Source organism: Podarcis melisellensis (assembly GCF_964234715.1).
Source record: "Podarcis melisellensis genome assembly, chromosome: 7".
In the NCBI taxonomy this organism is placed as follows: Eukaryota; Metazoa; Chordata; class Lepidosauria; order Squamata; family Lacertidae; genus Podarcis; species Podarcis melisellensis.
In genome coordinates, this window is record NC_138539.1 from 80,173,149 (window position 1) to 80,192,456 (window position 19,308).

General features: G+C 40.3%; 2 protein-coding genes across 23 annotated transcripts in view; both read left to right on the forward strand.

Moving 5' to 3' along the window:
* MAJIN (membrane anchored junction protein) overlaps positions 1-2,160 on the forward strand; it is a 40,085-nt gene extending 37,925 nt beyond the window's left edge. For all 22 annotated transcript variants that reach the window (XM_081920089.1, XM_081920090.1, XM_081920093.1 and 19 more), the window contains 2 exons: positions 480-612; positions 1,798-2,160. In XM_081920089.1, the coding sequence (XP_081776215.1) occupies positions 480-612; positions 1,798-1,855 (191 nt within the window). In that variant the 3' untranslated portion in view covers positions 1,856-2,160. The remainder of the gene's footprint in view (positions 1-479; positions 613-1,797) is intronic.
* A 1,047-nt stretch (positions 2,161-3,207) lies between these two features.
* Positions 3,208-19,267, forward strand: SLC6A19 (solute carrier family 6 member 19). The gene is made up of 12 exons (XM_081920047.1): positions 3,208-3,902; positions 6,689-6,829; positions 8,109-8,249; positions 11,026-11,207; positions 12,397-12,507; positions 13,363-13,475; positions 13,908-14,036; positions 14,741-14,897; positions 15,357-15,561; positions 16,832-16,991; positions 17,938-18,100; positions 18,756-19,267. Exons 1-12 carry the CDS (start codon positions 3,701-3,703, stop codon positions 18,966-18,968), a joined length of 1,917 nt encoding a protein of 638 aa, XP_081776173.1. The 5' UTR covers positions 3,208-3,700; the 3' UTR covers positions 18,969-19,267.
* The last annotated feature ends 41 nt before the right edge of the window (positions 19,268-19,308 follow it).

Here is a 19,308-nt window from a genome sequence, read left to right on the forward strand (position 1 = left end):
TTCACCAAACTGGTGAAGGTTTTTCATGTTATTTATCTCTTGAAATTATTTATGCTCCACTCTTCAGTGTTTCTATTTTCAGAACAGCTTACAACAAATGACAATACATAATTAAAATGAAACCACATTCCAGTTCACCTAATAAAAAGATCAGAAGGATTAAAAATAGCAGAACAGTAAAACAAATTTTAGAAGAGATTAAAACCCAATTCAAATGATGAAAAGGCGAGAGTAAAAAAAATTTTTTTTTGCCTGGCATTGGAAAGACTAGAAAGTGTTGCACAGATGTGGTACTGCACCAAAAAAGCCTTATTTCCTATTACCAACTCCACAAATCTTTCATGTAGGAAAACATGAGAGATTCAAACTACAAGGTGGTGTACATTAGCATTGACACTATTGATTTTATACTTTCTGAATTGAATTCAGAGTAATTGTTCTCTTTCCCCATATAATTTGTAATATTTCTTTGCACATAGGGGAATCTGCAGCATATGTCAGGACAAAAAATACAGAGAACACCCCGCAGAAAGGACAAGTTGCAACTGTACAAAAGAGAGCAGAGGAAAATGTGGAGTTAAAAGCTAAAGGCTTTTTAGAGTTATTGACAAGGTAATGTAATAACATTAAAGCATCTAGACTTCCTAGCAGGAGCCAGTATAGTATTCACATTGGCTCCAGTAAGGGATTTATGTTAGAGATTAATTTGATCCCTAAAACCTACTGAGGCTGTTAATGTAATGACATGTGTTTTGCATGTGTATGATGATGTCTGAAGTTTTGTATTCAGGAGCACAGGAAGCAAATAATCTTTTTTATTTGTGTATTGTTTTTTCTAAAGCCTTTCCCCATGTAATTCTAATAAATCTGTAACAAGAATACATTGGGAGGGCAGAACTGTGGGTGAAGAGACCCACAAACACTGTCAATTTTGACAGGATAATAACCACACATACATTCTTTGAAAAAAGGGGGTCATTGAGCTGAAAAGTTTCGGGACAATTTAAAAAAATGAATACCTGGAACAAGTCTTCCTGGAGACAGCTTACTTCCTCCCTTACCTTAGTTGGTTTTTGATGTCATATTCTTAGATAGTCTACCATGTTATTTGCCTTGTTATTTTTATGGTAAAAGTGAGCTTAAAAATGGTTATTTTCTGATGCTAATTCCTCAAAAAATATGTTTTAAAAACCCCTAAAATGTACTGTTGAGGGTTTCAAAAGATATATATACATACCAGTGAGACTTCATGCTCTCCAAACGATGTAGCATGGCAGTTAATTTAATTCTTGTATATTAGGGATAAGCGATTGTGTGCTGTTAGCATAGTGTGTGTGTGTGTGGGGGGGGGAATCTCCCATGTTTCTAGAGTGGTGCAATATTGTCTGTCTGTGTGCATGTTGTGGAGAGATGAGGGTGAGGTCAGTGATGTGACTTGATAAGCACAGCTTTGAAAGGAATGCAGCACAAATGTTCTAGTGTGTCAGAAGGGCTCATCCAGACTTCCTCTTCTCCCGCCGCTTTCCCCCAGGAAAACCCGATCTTTTCCGCTGAATTGGTGCAAACGTCAATCAGGTTTCCCATGGATTTGCCGTTTTCTCCAGTTCAGCACTAAATAGCATGTTTTCCTTGGGAAAGCAGCAGGGCAACTGGAAAACCACTCGGACCCATGCTTTCTAGGTAGTGTGGATGAGCCTTATCACAGGGTTCCTTTCCCCTGGAAAACCCAAGTTGCTGATATTCCACATTGTCAAGCAGTATTCTCAGTGTGATATCCCTTTCTCCTTCTCCCACCAGCTTTCTGTTTCCACCGATACTACAGCGATTTTTTACTGGAAGCAGTCAGCCCTCCTAAAGCATTATCACTACCAGAAAGCTGTTGCTGCCTGTATCTTTTGAATGACATGAGTGATTTCTAAAGAACTCAGCTTTCTAACTTAGTGCAATTGTTTTAGAAGTTGAGGGTGCTTGAAGCTCTCCTGTATACTTGGTGTCTGAACCCTCATTTCAGCTTTGAGTACTTATGTTGGTTTTGAAACTTCCTCAGACATGTATTGCCAGAATTTAAATGGTTAAAGTGAGTATTTGAATTCATAGTTCTTTCTTTTCAAGACACTGTATTTGTGTTTTAATGGAATAAACTATCACAATTTGCAGTTACTAAGACACAGCTCTTCAATATTTTAAGTTAAAATGGGTTGCTAAAAATAGAGATAGTGTGTTTTAATTCCCTCAAGTTATACAGAGATCAAGTGTTTTTACAAAATTATCTGGTCCTGGTTTAAAGATTGTCAACTGTGGATACTTTAAATGTGTCACCTTCGGCTAATAATAGGATTAATTTCTGATTCTGGCAATCTTTAACTTCTGTGCAATGAATACCCTGAGTGTATGCTCATATCCACTTCTTTCTCCAAGGTATATGTCATGGGAAAGTAGGATACTGTTTGCACCAATTCCTAGGTGGAATTTTAGATAATTTCCAGACTGGTTGTGGGGAAAGTAATGTTCTGTTTAAATATGGGAACATCAGAAATGTGAGCTGGGCCAGCACTTTTCTACTACAGTATTGTACTTAAATTGGATCTTGCTCAGCTTCTGACTGAGGAGGGATAGGGGAAAAACACAGTTCAGTTCAGTTCACAATTTAATGGGAACCTACCTAATTTGCACTTTCTGAAACAATAAATGAACCAACAGTTATCCTTTGAAATTCATACTACTTTGGATTTTGCATTGCAGTTGTCCAAACAATGTGTACATTAGGGGAAATGCATGTCAATCAATACAAAAATTGATTTTTGTGATGACCTTTTTAAAAAAGCAAATTGATTCAGGAATGTGTCGAACCAAATTTAAGATTAGAAAAATGAGAAATGAAAGAGAAAACAAAATTTACAGATTCATTCATCTCTATGGCTGAGAGAGGCTGTTAGAACCCTTCAGATAGGCCAGAACTATCTGAACTATCTGAACTGCTAGCAGAGCAGTTCCCCCTGCTACTTCTAATGAAATTCAGAGCTCTGTAACATCTTAATCAAATTAAGGAATCCATCCTTTGGTTTAATTTTTTGGTACTGTTTATTAAACATGTTATGGTAAGTGTCTCACAAAACTTCATTTCTAATCACCTGTAACACTTTTGCCCAAATTGATCTAAAGCCCAAATATTTTGCTTACTAAGAATAATGAAATATAAGCCTTGTAAAGGCGTCGATGCAGGATGTGCAGATACTGGAAGGGGTGGGAAATCTTAGCAAGCATGATTACTAACAGTGATTGTAGGGAGTTACAGGAACTTGGTTATGGGCTTTGATTTTGCTGGGATAATGTCCTTCACTTTATTGCAAATGATGGTTAGCAGAGGGGTGTGGCAAGGTCTATTTAAACATACTGCTTTATGTACCTTGGAGCAAATTGCCCTGTGAATTGCCATTACTTGTCTTGATCATTTTGATACCACGCAATCACTGCTCTCAGTTGGAGCTTTGGCAGATAAGGCATTAATAAGTCTCTGAGTAACCTTGGTTAATCAAATGACTTGCTGACGCTTCCTTTCTACCCCAAGTCAGCACCATCAAGTTTAGTGTCAAAGGTTCACTATAAAGAGCTGAAGCCAGCAGCCAAGGCTCCCTTTCTTCGTCTAGCCCCAGGACCAGGTACGGATTCTTGAGCAAGGACATCCAAGCACAGAGACATCATGGTAAAACTGCAGCTGCCAAACCCCAACTTGGAACTGAGAATACCTTCCCATGAGGACCTTGAAAACCTTGAGGCTACAGAGGCGGATTCAAGACCCAAATGGGATAATAAGGCACAATACATGCTCACCTGCATAGGGTTTTGTGTAGGTCTGGGCAATGTATGGCGATTCCCTTATCTCTGCCAGAGCCACGGAGGAGGTATGTCTCTGATCACACAGATGGTGGAGGCAGACATTTATTGAGTGAAAATGCTTGAATGGAGCGGAAAATTGTAATGTTTTTCTCAATCACTATGATTTCCAATGACAAAAAAACCACACCTAGTTTAGAGAGAACCTACAAAGCAATAATGTACCCTATCATTTGAGGAAATTGAGAGATTTGCATATGATTGTACTATATGGTAGCATTTATTTAGAATGAAGTTCTGTTGAGTTCAGTCAGCCGAATACCTGACTATAACATGCATGGAACTGCAGCAATAATGACAGAGGTACAATTTTCTAAACAAATGGGCATTCTCAGAAAGTTAAGAAAGGCTGACCCAAATTTCTGGTGGTTTCTCATTTGTGTCTGACTGTAAAAGGGAAACAGTCATTAACATTTTAATTACAAACATGAGGTAATTTAATATTAGGATTAGTCAAGAAATGCTGTGCTTTGTACAAATGATTACTATTGTGAACAACCCAGTTCCCACGGGTGGTGGTGGTTTTATCATTATTATCATTATTAAATTAAGCATCTTTTTTCATAATTCAGAGGTTTTTCTAACTTTCATGCAATTAAAATAGGTCTAAAATAGTTACCATTGCACCTACTTTGTGTTGTAGTATATTTGGGGGGCAATGCTCTGAAATATAAGACTACTTGATGCAGCTAATCACTTTGTAATATTTTAGGACCTGTGCCTTTTCACGCAAGTTTGTTTTTACTGCAGAAGAAAAATTCAGAAAAATAAGATCCACCAATCCACTCACACCTCTCTAAAATTACGTGTCCCTTACCCTGAGCAAAATAACCCTATCAGCAACCATTGCCTACAAAATATTATTCCAGCTACACATACAGACTTGCTCACACTTCAAAAAAACACAAACACAATAGACAAACGACAACAGGGAAAGGGGAGATTTGTATTGTTTATTTCTTTATTATCCTGGCTTTAGCACATTCTAAAAGAGGGAGACAGTGCCATCTGGGTAAGTCCGAGGCTTCTTGAAAACATATGTCATTGCATTCACTTGGTTAAAGTCCATATCCCCCTAAATCTCTTTGTTAATATACTTACTGAATCTCCACCTTGCCAAAGTGCTGATCCACAGTGTATAATGATCTGCTTGACGTCATACAGGCAGGCCAACAATCTGAGAGAGATTCAAGCTGCTTCTGACAAATTCAGGAATTTCTTTTTACGCCCATTCCTCCCGTCCTGCTTTCACTGCAATTCGGGTGTGTTAATATTTATCTCAGGAAAGGGTTTATTTAAAAGCCAGTCACACATTCTCACTCACTGAAGGAGGACATGTCAATTTCTAAACTTTCAGTACTGTACTCAATGTGTTACATATTTGGCGTACTGATTAACATGGCCATTAAATATTAGTAAGAGAAACTTGCATTTTGCTCAGACACACATTCCTCATTGTTATAGGAAATCCCCACCCTGCATGCTAGTTCTAGCTGGCAAACATCAGCCTAAGCTGGTTTCCAATGTGTGGCTGGAGTGCAGGCCTACATTATGAGATAAACTTGGCCCCCTGAACTTCAACTGCTCAATGTAAAAAAAGTGCCACTTTCAGATTTTTCAGGTAATCACAATGTGTGCTCCAAATTTCAACATAGAGGGTAACGTGAGAGCATCTTAACCATTTGAGGGAATTTACTTCATGTTCCGCTTTCTAAGGTAGAGCTGTACAAATGTTTCAGCATTGGATTAAAACAGTTTTAAAAGCATCATTTTTCTGCATAGGGCTATTAAATGATTTATGATGATTCTGTAAGAGAATTCCCCTCTGGAGGAAAATATTCCAGTATATTCAGTTGGTGACTGAACAGAAATGCCGTATGAGATAAATGATTTTGTCAGTGCTATTCTGAATCATTTCTCTCTCTTTTGCTCGCTCTTTTGACATGCTGTTTTGCTTAAGAAACAGATAACACGCCCAGTGAGCAATTGGCTATGGGAAAATGAGTGAATCTACTATGCATTTTGGAAAGCTGTTTGCTACGCATTTGGATGCTTCACAGCCAAATTTTGCATGATGGCTTCTGAGTACGGTTTTTTTTGGTCTATGTTTGGATACAATTTGAAACAAGATGGTAGAATGAACCTTTCAAAACTGCACTGATGTTAACCACCGATTTCAAAACCACACTGAGTTTTGGGTTTCTTGGAATTCCCAAGCAATTCTGGCTATAAACTAGAAGTACTTTTTAAAGAAAAGAGATAATTTTGATGCCCTTTTACTCCAGTCTGTCTGTCCCCCACCCCACACATGGGTTTGAGTCTTATTTTGTAACTTCTCCCTCAATGCATAGAAGTAAGACTCTCCTGAGAATACCCGAGTTTTATTTTGAAAAGGTAGTCATGTTGATACTGTATTAGAGTGTGGCGAGAGATGATGCCTGAAATTCCGCAGTAGTGCACTGTTTTTACATGCTTCCTTAGAAAACCATGGTAAAATATACATTATTCACAAAAGGATATGCTGCAATTGCTCTTGTATCTCCTTTTCTGCATTTCCTTACCATTGCATCCTTACCACTTTATCCCAGTTGTCCTTTTGCATTTAAAGAAAAATAAAACAATCGGGAACTCTTTAGTTGCTGTTAGATTTCAATTCCCATCACCCCCCCCCCATGCCCTGGCCCATACGGTCAATGGTCAGGGATGGGGGGAATTGTTGTCCAGCTATATTTGAAGGCCACAGGTTCTCCACCCTGGGTATAAAACATACTCATTTTGGATTTTACCCCTGCAGGAGCTTTTATGATCCCTTTCCTCATTTTGCTTGTCCTGGAAGGCATCCCATTGCTCCACCTTGAATTTGCCATTGGACAAAGACTTAGAAGAGGTAGTGTGGGTGTCTGGAGTGCTATCCATCCCGCCCTGAAGGGCGTAGGTAAGTTTTAATGTATTTTAATACTCAGCAACATTTTGGCATTATAAGCATACATATGCTTTCATGCAAGGTGTTTAGGTTGGAATCACCATGCCTCACTCCCTCAAATTTTATTGGGGGGTTCCACACACCACTATAATCAATTTGCAACCCTCCAATCATTTTTCTTAGAGCAGAAAGTCCCGGCTTCTTTTTTGAGAAAAAATGGAAGAGTAGTGCAATCTACATGGTCCTACTTTTCCATTTTCTTTAAGAAATGGACAGTGATTTTGTTGAAGGGGGAAGAGACAAGTCTTTCAATAAAATCCAACAAGCTGTCCTTTATCAGCTATGTGTATATTATGCATTGGTGAAAAGTAATTTGGACTTTCTTTCTTGACTTGAGACTGAAACTCAGATACACACACTGATGATGGACCAGTCTGTGGCCTCAAATTGATTTTAACAATTAACACCATATATCCAAAGCCGTCTTATGCCACTCAAACAATCATGGAGAATTATGGGCCCTATGTTTTGTTAAGGGTGTTGGGAATTGTAGCTTTGTGAGGTCAGCACCCTTAAATATATGGAGATTTCTGCTTCCTTCTGTGGATTATTCTTAGAAAACTACAGTGGTACCTCTGGTTATGTACTTAATTCGTTGCAGAGGTCCGTTCTTAACCTGAAACTGTTCTTAACCTGAAGCACCACTTTAGCTAATGGGGCCTCCCGCTGCTGCCGTGCCACCGCTGTGCAATTTCTGTTCTCATCCTGAAGCAAAGTTCTTAACCCGAGGTACTATTTCTGGGTTAGCGGAGTGTGTACCCTGAAGCGTATTTAACCCGAGGTACCACTGTACTCACCTGCCAACCTAGCAGTTCGAAAGCACCTCCGGGTGCAAGTAGATAAATAGGGACCGCTTACCAGCGGGAAGGTAAACGGCGTTTCCGTGTGCAGCTCTGGCTCGCCAGAGCAGCGATGTCACACTGGCCATGTGACCCGGAAGTGTCTCCGGACAGCGCTGGCCCCTGGCCTCTTAAGTGAGATGGGCGCACAACCCCAGAGTCTGTCAAGACTGGCCCGTACGGGCAGGGATACCTTTACCTTTACTTTACCTTACCACTGTACTAGATATTTCAGTGTGGAAAGGGACAGGGATACATCTTCAAAATTTTGTTGCACCTGTTAAGGTTTGTTCTGATGTCAATTTCATTTCCTCATCATTGTTCCTCAAAATCATTATTATTTTTTTAATACTAAAAGGATCTATCTAAATGCTTTCTCTCTATTCCTACAGGTATAGCAGCAATGATTGTCTCCTTCTTTGTGGGCTTATACTATAATACTATTATTGCTTGGGTGATGTGGTATTTCTTCAACTCATTCCAAGAGCCACTGCCTTGGAGTGAATGCCCACTTGCTGATGAAAACAGAACAGGTACAGATTATGCTTGTAATAGTTAGCAGTCTATCATAAAGAGGCTTCTCTCTGGAAACAGCATAAGAAAATACAGTCTTTTACCAAAGATCATTTTGAATTAGGGTAATGTTTTAATCTGCTGAGCTGGAGACAACAATAGGAAAGCTTCTTCAAGACCATTTTGTAGTGTAAGGCTCAGGGCAAAACATTATTTTATTTCACCTATTGCACATATGAAAACCTTGTGTAGGGGCCAGTAAATTAATTGCATTTCTCACTAATATTAGGCTCATTGATTTCATTGGAACGCAAATGTGTCCTACATAGTTTGGATCTAACCAATAAATACTTTCTGTCACCCCACCTCCTGCCTCATGCTGGCCATTAGGAACAAATATAGGAAGATAGGGATTTCCCCATTGGTCCACCCACCTCACCATTGTCTGCACTGACTGGCAGTGACTGTCCATGGTTTTAGGTAGGAGTCTCTTCCGATTCTACCTAGAGATGTCAGGGATTGATCGTGGGATGTTCTGCATGCAAAGCAGATGCTCTAGGTCCCTTGCCAAATGGCATCTCCCCATGGTAAGAATAACACTTTAAAAAGTCTTGAACCACCGTTCAGGCAACAATTCCTGTCTTCAGACACCATTCCCTTTCATAGTGTCACCCGAAGCAGGTTATTTCACACTGCTGCATTGCAAGGCCAGCCCTGAGCACAGCTGGTGGGTGCAGAGAAATCCCAGAAGCATCACTATTGCCCAACGGTAAGATCTAAGTGACTGTCCAAACAGAAGGGCCAAGATCCAGGAAGCTATATTAACTGAGCTGTCCTGCACATTATTCTGGCATCAGAACCATTTGGAAATAAGGGTGAGTTACGGTCAGGGGCGCCGACTTATAAAAAATTTGGGGGGGGGCCCATACCGACTTATAAAAAATATTGGGGGGCCCAAGACCTCCAAACCACTGCTGCTGGGGGAACGAAAGGGGCGAGCCCCGGGCTGCCCTGACCTTAAGTGAACCTGTGAGGGCCCGCCCTTTGCGGCAGCCGATTGGCTGCCGCTGTGGGCGGTGAATATTAATGAGCTAGGGGGAATCCCCGCTTCTCGCGGGGCTGACGCCAGCCCCGCGAGATTGTTGATGGGTCGAGAGCCCGCAACCCCACCCCCTCTCTAGATCGGGAGTGGCTTTGTTTTAACTCATTACTGAATGTATTTTAAAAGGTAAAAGGCTATCGTCAAACAAGGTAAAAGGCTATCGTCAAACAAGGAAAATAAAAAATACCAACATAATTTTGTGATTTTACAAAGCATAATATAACTAATAATTATCTTAAATTATTGGGGGGGCGGAGCCCCCCCCAAACGAATTTTTGAGGGGGCTCGGGCCCCCTCAGGCCCCATGGAGTCGGCGCCTATGGTTACGGTTCCAATTGCCAATGACTTTGAGGAACAGACTTTTCTTAATAATGGGTGCCCATGATCTGAAATTCTCTTCCAAGGGAGGCTTATCGTTTCGACTCACCACTGGCTTTTCTTTGGCTGGTTTGGAAGGCCTGTTGGGTAAGCTATAGTCTTAGCAGGTTGAGCCAAGTGTTGCATCTTGAATTCTGAAAACCACTATGAGAACTGACCTTAACATTATTTTCCAGGTGTTGTAATCTTTTAGTCTGGTTTAGAAATTGCATGACATTTTAACTGTTTTTTTGTTTTTGTTTTGTGAACTGCCCTGAAAATGAATTGTTTTGGTGACTCAGTAAAGTCTGATTGGTTTAAATAAATCCATGTCTGCTTTCTACCAGCAATCTAGGGTGGCACTGATTATTATACTCAATAAAAAAGTGACCACCAATTAAAAGTAGCCGATTGGCTGAAACAATCAGTCAAACAAAGGGCTCACCCAGACTTTCTTTTGTGCTGAATCTCTAGGCATAGGTCTGCACTTTTTTTGTTGGGTCCTGCCACTTTCCCCAGGAAAGGGTTTTCCGAGGAAAACCCGAATTGCTGTTTGTTCCAATTCAGAGTTAAATGGGGAAAATGGCAGGACAAAAGTTTAAAAAGCACTCAGACAGAAAAGCTCAGTTTCTACCAGGCTGGTAGAATGGAGGGTTCCTGTGTGCTGCATTTCATGCAATGCCAATGTGTGCTTCTCTCTTTTGTTCTTGAGGGAAGAGGAGTGACTGGTCAAAGGTTGATAGGCAGAGGAGGAAGAAATAGCAACTCCACCCACCCACACCCAGTCATATTTATGTTAAATAAGTCTGCAGCTTTTTACTGATTAATTGATTAGAAGAATTGACTCAAAACATCTCAATTGCATAAAGAGGCATCCCAGTTGGGTATGAATTTCACAAGCCACTCTCGGTGTCCTTGCAAAGGTCAGGTGCTTTCTTGCCAATGTTTTAAAACAAAAACAACAAAAAAAGCTTGTGGCATAGGCCACTGAAAGTTCGAAATCAGGCAGTCATCGTCCTTGCTAAGTGTCAGATGCTAGGTTAAGATGTTTCCCCACCCCCGGAAACCTTTGTTTTAATGCTTCTGTTTCCAATGTTTTAAATTTTGTACATTGTATGTTTTATTTTTACTGTAAAGTGCTCTGAGACAAGCAGTAGAAATCAGGGTATAGATTCTTTAAATGAAACAAATCTGTAAAAGTTATTGTGCACGCTCTGTTGAAATTAATGGGAGATGTGCAAGAGTGCACTGTGGTTTTCCACTATAATGGAGCTTGCACAGAAAAGCTTCCCACTGGATTGTAGCATTGCTTAATAGGACTGTTTCTTTGGTTTCAGGTTACGTGTACGAATGTGCAAAGAGCTCTTCTGTTGATTATTTTTGGTACAGGAAGACATTAAATGTCTCCACCAATATTGACGAGACTGGAACTGTACAGTGGTGGCTGCTGTTATGTTTAGTATGTGCCTGGGGAGTGGTGTACGTGTGCACAATTAGAGGCATTGAAACAACAGGAAAGGTACTTTTGTCTTGTATGAATGAAATCAGAGCTACTTCTTATATTCTGTTTTCCAGCCATTTTAGGGATTGCTGCAGCTGCTTTCCCCCAAGCTGGGCTCACAGACCTGTCTGTGTGTGTGCTGATTTAAGTGGGGCTTGGGGTGTGTTTAATACCCTGGATGGTATCTTTGGGCCAGAAGGGGGCAAAACATTCTCCTTGTTGCCGGCCACTTCTTTCCCAACAGATCCTTCTCCACCCTGCCTCAGCTTTCTCTTTACTATTTATTTTATTTACTTGTTATTTTTATCAGTTGTCTCACGCAATGTGCCGCTCGGCTATACAGAGCCCTAATATAAAACAAAGGTTTTAAAACATGCTAAAATATGAGCAGTTTATAATAATGATCAAGCCTAGCAACAAGAACATGTAGTGGCACCAGTGTACACACAAGCCCCAGAACAACCAAACACAGCACAAGGGGACAAAAAGAGGGGTGGAAATTTGCCGCAACGTCTATTTTGTGGCATTGTAGGTAAGAACAAGCCCTTGTCTCAATGTGTGACCTGTAAACTCTAAAGAAATTGCAGCACATAGTTTTATCAGAGGCCAGGTTCAGATGTATTGCTGAATCAGAAAAGTCATTTGTAAATATATGCAGATACAAGCCAGATTATTGTAGTGCTTATGCAGTGTGGGTTTGGTTTCATGTGGTACAGCCTCAATCTGATCTGCTACCATCTAGACAGACTGAGTGATGTGGTTCCTTCCTGAGCTACATCATTCATCTGATCCACTTGGTTCTTGTTTTAGATGACACCCATATAATGTGGGGTCAGACCATGCAGAAGTAGCTCCCATAGAACAATTACAGTTTGTACACCTGCAATACTGGCAACAGATAGTACATGCAAATCTTTATGGTTTTTCTCCCAGTTCCATCCTTTGCATGCCGTTTTTCATTGAAACAAATTTACCCCATGCTTTAAATTTTCCTTGGGGGTTTATGTTGTGCCATCAATGCACATGGCAATTTACAGAGTAATGTTAAGTAGTGGGGAAGGCAATTCTCTGCTCTGAAAGTGGCAAACAAAAATTTCAACAGTGTGGGAGACAATAGAGCTGTGGATGGGAAGGAATGAAAGAAGTAAGAGTAACAAAAGAGGCGTATTCATGTTGTGCGTATTCAATTGACACATTCCTTCTCCAGGCCGTGTATGTAACATCAACACTTCCTTATGTTGTGCTTACAATTTTCCTGATCCGTGGCTTAACACTGAAAGGATCAACCAGTGGAATTGTATATCTCTTCACACCTGATGTAAGTACTGATTAGATCCCCACCCACCACCCCAAGTAAACAGAATAACTGAAAGTTTGAAGAGAAATGAGCCATTTGCAGCATTATTTACACTGATTATTTTCTGGATATCATTAAGCCCTCCATGATCAAAGTCATATAGATAGACAGACATGCCACTTTGCTGAGGGAGAGGGGTTGCATAGTAAATGGTGATGTCGTGCCCTCTTCTACCTGTGCAGATGTGTTTAACGTGTTAGCTGAGGCTCCTGCAAATATCACCTGCTGATTCAGCAGTTTCCCAGATGACGGGGGGGGGGCAATTGTGTTCCACCTTGACACATAAAACCCTCAATCTGCCTGGCTCTTCAGTCCGAGCAACTCATCTCTCTAATCAAGAGCATGGGAGGTGCCCTATTTCAATGGAAGCATATATCATTTGCACACAGGTAGCAAATGAGGTCCAAGCATGGTTCATAGCCAGTAAGAAGATCGCAAGTAAAAGACCCGGGAATGGCCTCTTCGTCAAACCCTGGAGGACTGCTGGCAGTCAGTGTTGACAGGAAGGAGCTAGATAGACAGGGCTAAGGCAGGTTTCTCTTGGAAATCTTTTGCCTGGCTGTCCACATGCATAGCCTTCCTTGCCTTGCCTGTCCATTCTGCACCCTCCTCCTCCTATGGACAGTTCCTTCAACCTGCCTGCTGGATTATGCACTGAATGACAGGAGTAGGATGGTCCTAGTGGTGGGATTCTCCCATACCACACTTTATATTAAATGAACAGGTTGCATGCTCAGAGTCAGCTAGGACATGCCTTTGTTCCATTTTAGCTGTAAAGTTATCCAATTTTTGACGCTCTTTTGTTCTGTTCCTCAGGTTGCAGAATTGGCTAGCCCAACCACTTGGCTTGATGCCGGAGCTCAAGTATTCTTTTCATTTTCCCTTGCCTTTGGAGGCCTCATCTCATTCTCTAGTTATAATTCAATTCAGTAAGTTGCCATACCAAATAGAAAAAGTCAATTTTAGAACACAATTTCACAATTGGTAGTAGTTCCTTTCTTGACAGTGACACCCCCCCAATCCTATCTCATAAGTATCTTGGAAGGCATGTGTTCTTCCTGAGCAAAACAAAAAGAAAATAAAAAACAAATGGGAAGAAGAAAGCAAGTAGCTCAAGATCGAGGTCTAGAAAAGTCCTTCCTTCTCCTTTCTTTCATATTGAAGACTGTGTATTACTATTTGTAGCACAATTCTTATCATGCAAGATGTAGGAAACTGAGCAACCAGGGCTCACACACACGTTTCTCCACTTCCCCACCCCACACATTTCTACCTCACAAGTCCCAGAGGTACATAAGCCTGAGAGACAGTGACTGGCCCAAGATCACCCAATGAGCTTGTTTCTGTGTTTTGGTTTCCAGTAACAACTGTGAGAAGGACGCTCTGACTATCTCTGTGATTAATGGCCTCACATCCATTTATGCAGCTACTGTCATATACTCAATCATTGGATTCAGAGCAACAGAGAGATATGACAATTGCTTTAGCCAGTAAGTTTTTTTCCTGTTTTCCAATTAAAGTGTCCCAGTTCATTGTTCTCTTCCCCCTCCCCAATATGAGTGCCAATTGCACAGACAATTATAGTTCCAGGGGTTTGTGGGATCAGTTGTCTTCTCTAATAAGCAAGCAACACGGGCAGAACTGTCAATGATGTGGGAAAACAGTGGGCATGTGGTTGCCAGAACATTTTCTATGTACAAATAACCCTTGTTGTATCTGGGCAAACATTAGCTATTTACAAATAGGAGAGAGCATGTAAGTTAATTTATTTTAATGTTCTGCCCTCGGCTCTCTTAACTTAGCTAACAACTTTGTCCTTGTGGCACAGGAAATATAGGATTTGGGAGGCATACCTTTCCATATTATTAAGAACTCTGCCTCTAAGGATCTGATATCTTTTTATTTAACTGATGCCTCTATTTTTATTACTGCCTGATAAAGTAGCAAAATACTTTCTATTTTCAATAGAAATTAGGAAGCAGATGGTAAAGTCAGAACTTACTTTTGACCCCACTGTAATGTATCTGCATTCTTTTAAATGTGTTGTTCTGTGAGCATAAAAAAATTATTTACTAATTCATTGTCATAATGATAAAACTTAAGAAATCTGTGTGAAGAGGCGTTGACTGAAGAGGCATTGACTGAAGAGGCATTGACTGAAGAGGCATTGACTGCTTTCCTTTTGCATTTGCAGAAATATCCTCACTCTGACAAATGCATTTGATTTGCCAGAAGGTAATGTAACCCAGGAAAACTTTGAACAAATGCAAGCTTGGCTCAACACGACAGATCCAGCAACCTTTGCAACTCTTACATTTCAGACCTGTGACCTGGAATCATTCTTAAGTGATGTAAGGTGATAACATGGAAGCTAACAAGATTATAATAAAGGACTTTATATCAATAAGCATGAGTCACTTCCATATTACTGGTAAACCATTAATTATGATTTACCACATGTGTCCTGGACCATTGTAAGACCCAAATTATATAAACATAAATGAAAGAGAGAGAGAATTTATTTACCCTCTTGGAAATTATCGTATCTGATTTTAGCATACGGCTGCTGTTGCTTGAACAAAAACTTTATTCATTGTAGCTTTTGTGATTATTTTATCTGGTTCTATTCTTGTACTCTTCCTTGGGTGCTTTGGTGGAAGAGCAGTTAGTGATAGAATGATAAATGATACAGTCCTATTGGCTTAGGAAGTTGGCTGTAGTTGGTCTAACCTGAGTGACTTAAAGTGTGTTTTAAAATGATCAATAATTGTATGTCTTATTCCCTCTATATCTATTGCTGTTTTCTGCAGGGTGTTGAAGGAACTGGCTTAGCATTTATTGTCTTCACTGAGGCCATCACCAAAATGCCTGCCTCGCCAATATGGTCCATCCTCTTCTTTATCATGCTGTTCTGCTTAGGTTTATCATCTATGTTTGGGAATATAGAGGGTGTTATGGTGCCACTGAACGATCTCAAAATCATACCGAAAAAATGGCCTAAGGAACTTGTTACAGGTTAGTTGAAAGAAATGGTAGTATAATCAGGGTGTTGCAACAGAGGGATTGCAAAGTGGTCATCATAATTCAAGTAGTATATTGCTTCTTTCAAGTTAAATGATGTAATACTTTATTTTCATTGGGTGGAATTCAGTATTGCACTAAGACAATAGTTCAATCAGAAACAGCATTTCTCCTTGCCAGAAATAATGCTCTTTCCCTTTCCCCCTGTTCTGTGGGGTCCTCCTGACCCTCCTCAAGAGTTTTGGGTTGGTTGCAGCTGCCATGGTGCAGAGGACGGCTGGGGAAAGTACCATTGCATCAACAGGCTTTGTTGTGTTAGCTTTTCCTAGCACAACTTAGTTGAATCTGACCCAGTATGAATGAAGCATGTTTTAAAGATGATGGTAAAAAGTCAGCAACTTCCTCATGAGTTTTGCCAGCAAGCCAGGCAGAGTGAAATCACTGCAGCTACTCACTGGACCTGTATTTGCAGCCAAACACAGTAAAGCAACCCCTTCTGCTGAATATTGCTGATGGAGGAGAAGGGAATTGATTGTGAGCATGTAGCTTTGGATAGCAGTCAGCTTTTTTGCTTTTTTTTTTTTTGCACAGCAACCCTTTTGAGATGGACCAGTCTATCTGAGGAGTTCAAACTATGAATTTCAGAAGCAGTGTCCTTACAAATCTATAACTATTCCTAACTTCCTAAATCTATAACAATAATTGAAGGAGCCATTTCTTTTCTTTTCCCCCTTGACTTTATATCCTCCATAGAGTTCCAAGAACAGAATAGCTTAGTTCACACATTGCAATCAACCATAGATTGCAACTTTTTTGGTCTGTTTCTGTCTTCCCAGCTACTGTTCAGAGGAAAGAACCCACCATTCTTGGCTTAGTGTCTGATGTCTGAGCCAGGGATCCTGGTTCGTTTCACTCACAACAAGCCACAACCTGTACTCATTGTTTCTTCTTGGCTTACTGAGCATGCTTTGTTGGAATGAAACAAATCATAGCTCCTGGCTTGGATGTAATACTATGGCAGAAATCCGCTTCTTTCTGACCAGAATGAGCAGAGGGTGGGAGAGGCAGTGTGGTTGCAATAAACTGTTAACTTGTTCACCATGATGTGTGAAAACTGGATCAATACATTTTCTTCATGTCTAGCTGATTTGATCCTTGAGGTGTTGCCAACGTTTCTTGTATTATAATATTTATTTAATTTTCTTAGTTAAACTTTCTGCTTCACATTTTATTTTGTCTGATCGTGTTTGCTGTTTCTTTACAGGGTTGATTTGTGTGACATCTTTCTTGCTTGCCATTATTTTTGTGCTGAGATCAGGAAACTATTGGTTGGCTCTGTTTGATAATTTTGCTGGTTCCATTCCTTTGCTGATAATTGCTTTCTTCGAGATGTTTTCCGTTGTCTACATATATGGGATAGACAGGTAAGATGTGAAACCTTCTCAAATAGAAAGTGTCTCTGGATTCCTGTCAGCCACAAATTCTGTAGCTAGATTTGTGCAAGCCACTTATTCTCCCACCCGCCTCTCAAAACTACAAGGAAAATAATTTTATTTGTTCAACAAAAATTATATACTGCTTGATTGTAATAAAATCTCTAAATGATTTATAAGTCCACCTTACTGGACTGTTTTAAGGATTACAAATATAATGCATGCAAAATGCTTTGCATCCTGGACCCTGCCCCATGGTTCTCTTTGCCCTCCACCAAACACCCATCAAGTGTAACAAAAAAGATATTTAAATTTCCCTGTTTCCCAGCCAAGTTAATCACACCCTTTTGTCTTCATCTGGGTTTGTTATTCCTGGAATGGCTACCTGTCTGGCATTCAGGTATCAGGATGCCAGGAATTATCACTCAGGCAGAGGAGCGGCTGAGTAGCTGAGCTCACATGTCTATATGAATTTCTGAAGTTTTCCCAGTGAGCCAGTACATAGATACATTTATCATTGAATTGTTACATTTGGTATCGTGCAGCAAAGGCCCTTTGAATAGATAGGAAGAAACTGTGATGGGGTGTTTTGTGGGGACAAATCACAAAAGTCACAAAAGCAATTGTGCTGGTTTTGGTAGTGGGCTGCATGTGCATGATATCTGCTGGAGGGGCAACCTCCCCCCAAAAAACCTATACATAAATTCCAGCAGCAGTTTGTCTACACTTGATAACCAGCTTCTGAATGTGAGAGCTGATTCCATTACAACATATAATGTTATAGGCAATGCAATGGAAGTTCTGTCAGTTCTGATGTATTTGTAATGCCCTCTTTCCTTATGACAGTTACCAAGTAATGAATATGCATGTGTGAGTTGGCCCTTAATCTGTCCAAAGCAGTTTGGTTTCTCTAAACTTCCTTTCTCTTTATTATCAGATTTAATGATGATATTAAGTTCATGATTGGACACAAACCCAATATCTTCTGGCAGGCCACCTGGAGATTTATCAGTCCTCTTATCATGTTGGTTATCTTCCTTTTTTACTTCGTGGTGAAAGTGAGAGAAGAAATACGATACAATGTCTGGGATCCCGAATACGTAAGTACACATGTTCAAAGAAGCACACCCCCCCCCCGAGTTATTTTATGGGTTAGGGTTAGGGTTAGGGTTTCTCTTCACACATGCTGTCCTCAGCAAGCGTTTGATTGCCCAATCCACAGTTTGCAACCCTTCCCACACCCCCACAAGGACTATTTGCTGAATATCTTGTTGGGGCAGATGAAGAAGAACAATTTGTTTCCCCTTAGGGAAAATAAATTACCTGCTCTAAATTGGCTACTAATTGAAATTAAATGATTGATAACAATCCCTGTTAAGGCATGCCTGCATTGAATGGGACCTCAGACTGGATATAGACACATTTTTAAAAAGCTTGTAAATTTTCTTGTAAACATAAAGTGAAATCACATTGGTGAAAGAACTCCACAGCGCTGTCTGGTGTCACAGTGTTTTAATACACTTTTTCTTTACTAATGTAGCTGAGTTCTCAGTTCCCTTTAGCGGTGCTGGGTATACCAATTTGGCCTTTGCAAAAGCAAAAATGTAAGTTTCTGGCACTGCTCTTCCTGCACTCCAAGGAGCCTAGCTTAAATGCAGTTCAGGGGGGATGGGTAGATGGATGCCTTTAGATTTCCATCTTTTCTGCACCATCACTACCTACAACTATCTGAAAGGTGTGTCGTCTTTTCCTCAGGACCTGTTTCCCAAATCAATGTCAATAAAATATCCTGACTGGGTTTATGCTATCATCGTAGTCCTTGCAGGAATACCAAGCCTGTTTATCCCTGGGTTTGCTATCTACAAAGGCATCCAAAGTTTATGCAAGAGGAGAAATCCTGGACGGCAGGATCTGATCAGTGCCATATCAGAAGCATCAATAAATGGAGAACTGAAGAACAAAGTGTAATTAACTCGCCTTCCTGAGGTGTTACAGGAAGACTTTTCAGTGAGAGATGGTGCAACACTGATGTCTCCCTCTCCTGAGTTCAGGATTAGAGCTGTTAAAAGGTTAGCGGGTCCCAGAGTCTAAATGAGACTAATGCACTTTGAGTGACTCTCCTTACCAGTAGTGCTGGATTAGCAGGTGGTTAATACAGATGTCTCTTTTATCCAAACATGCACCTGTAATGCTTTGTTTCCTATCTTATGTGTGCCACCATGTTGGACAAATAATGTATTATTAAACAAAATGCTATTCGAGTGAAATATGCATAGTTTTGGTTCTTCTTTTTTACCACTTGTTTCGA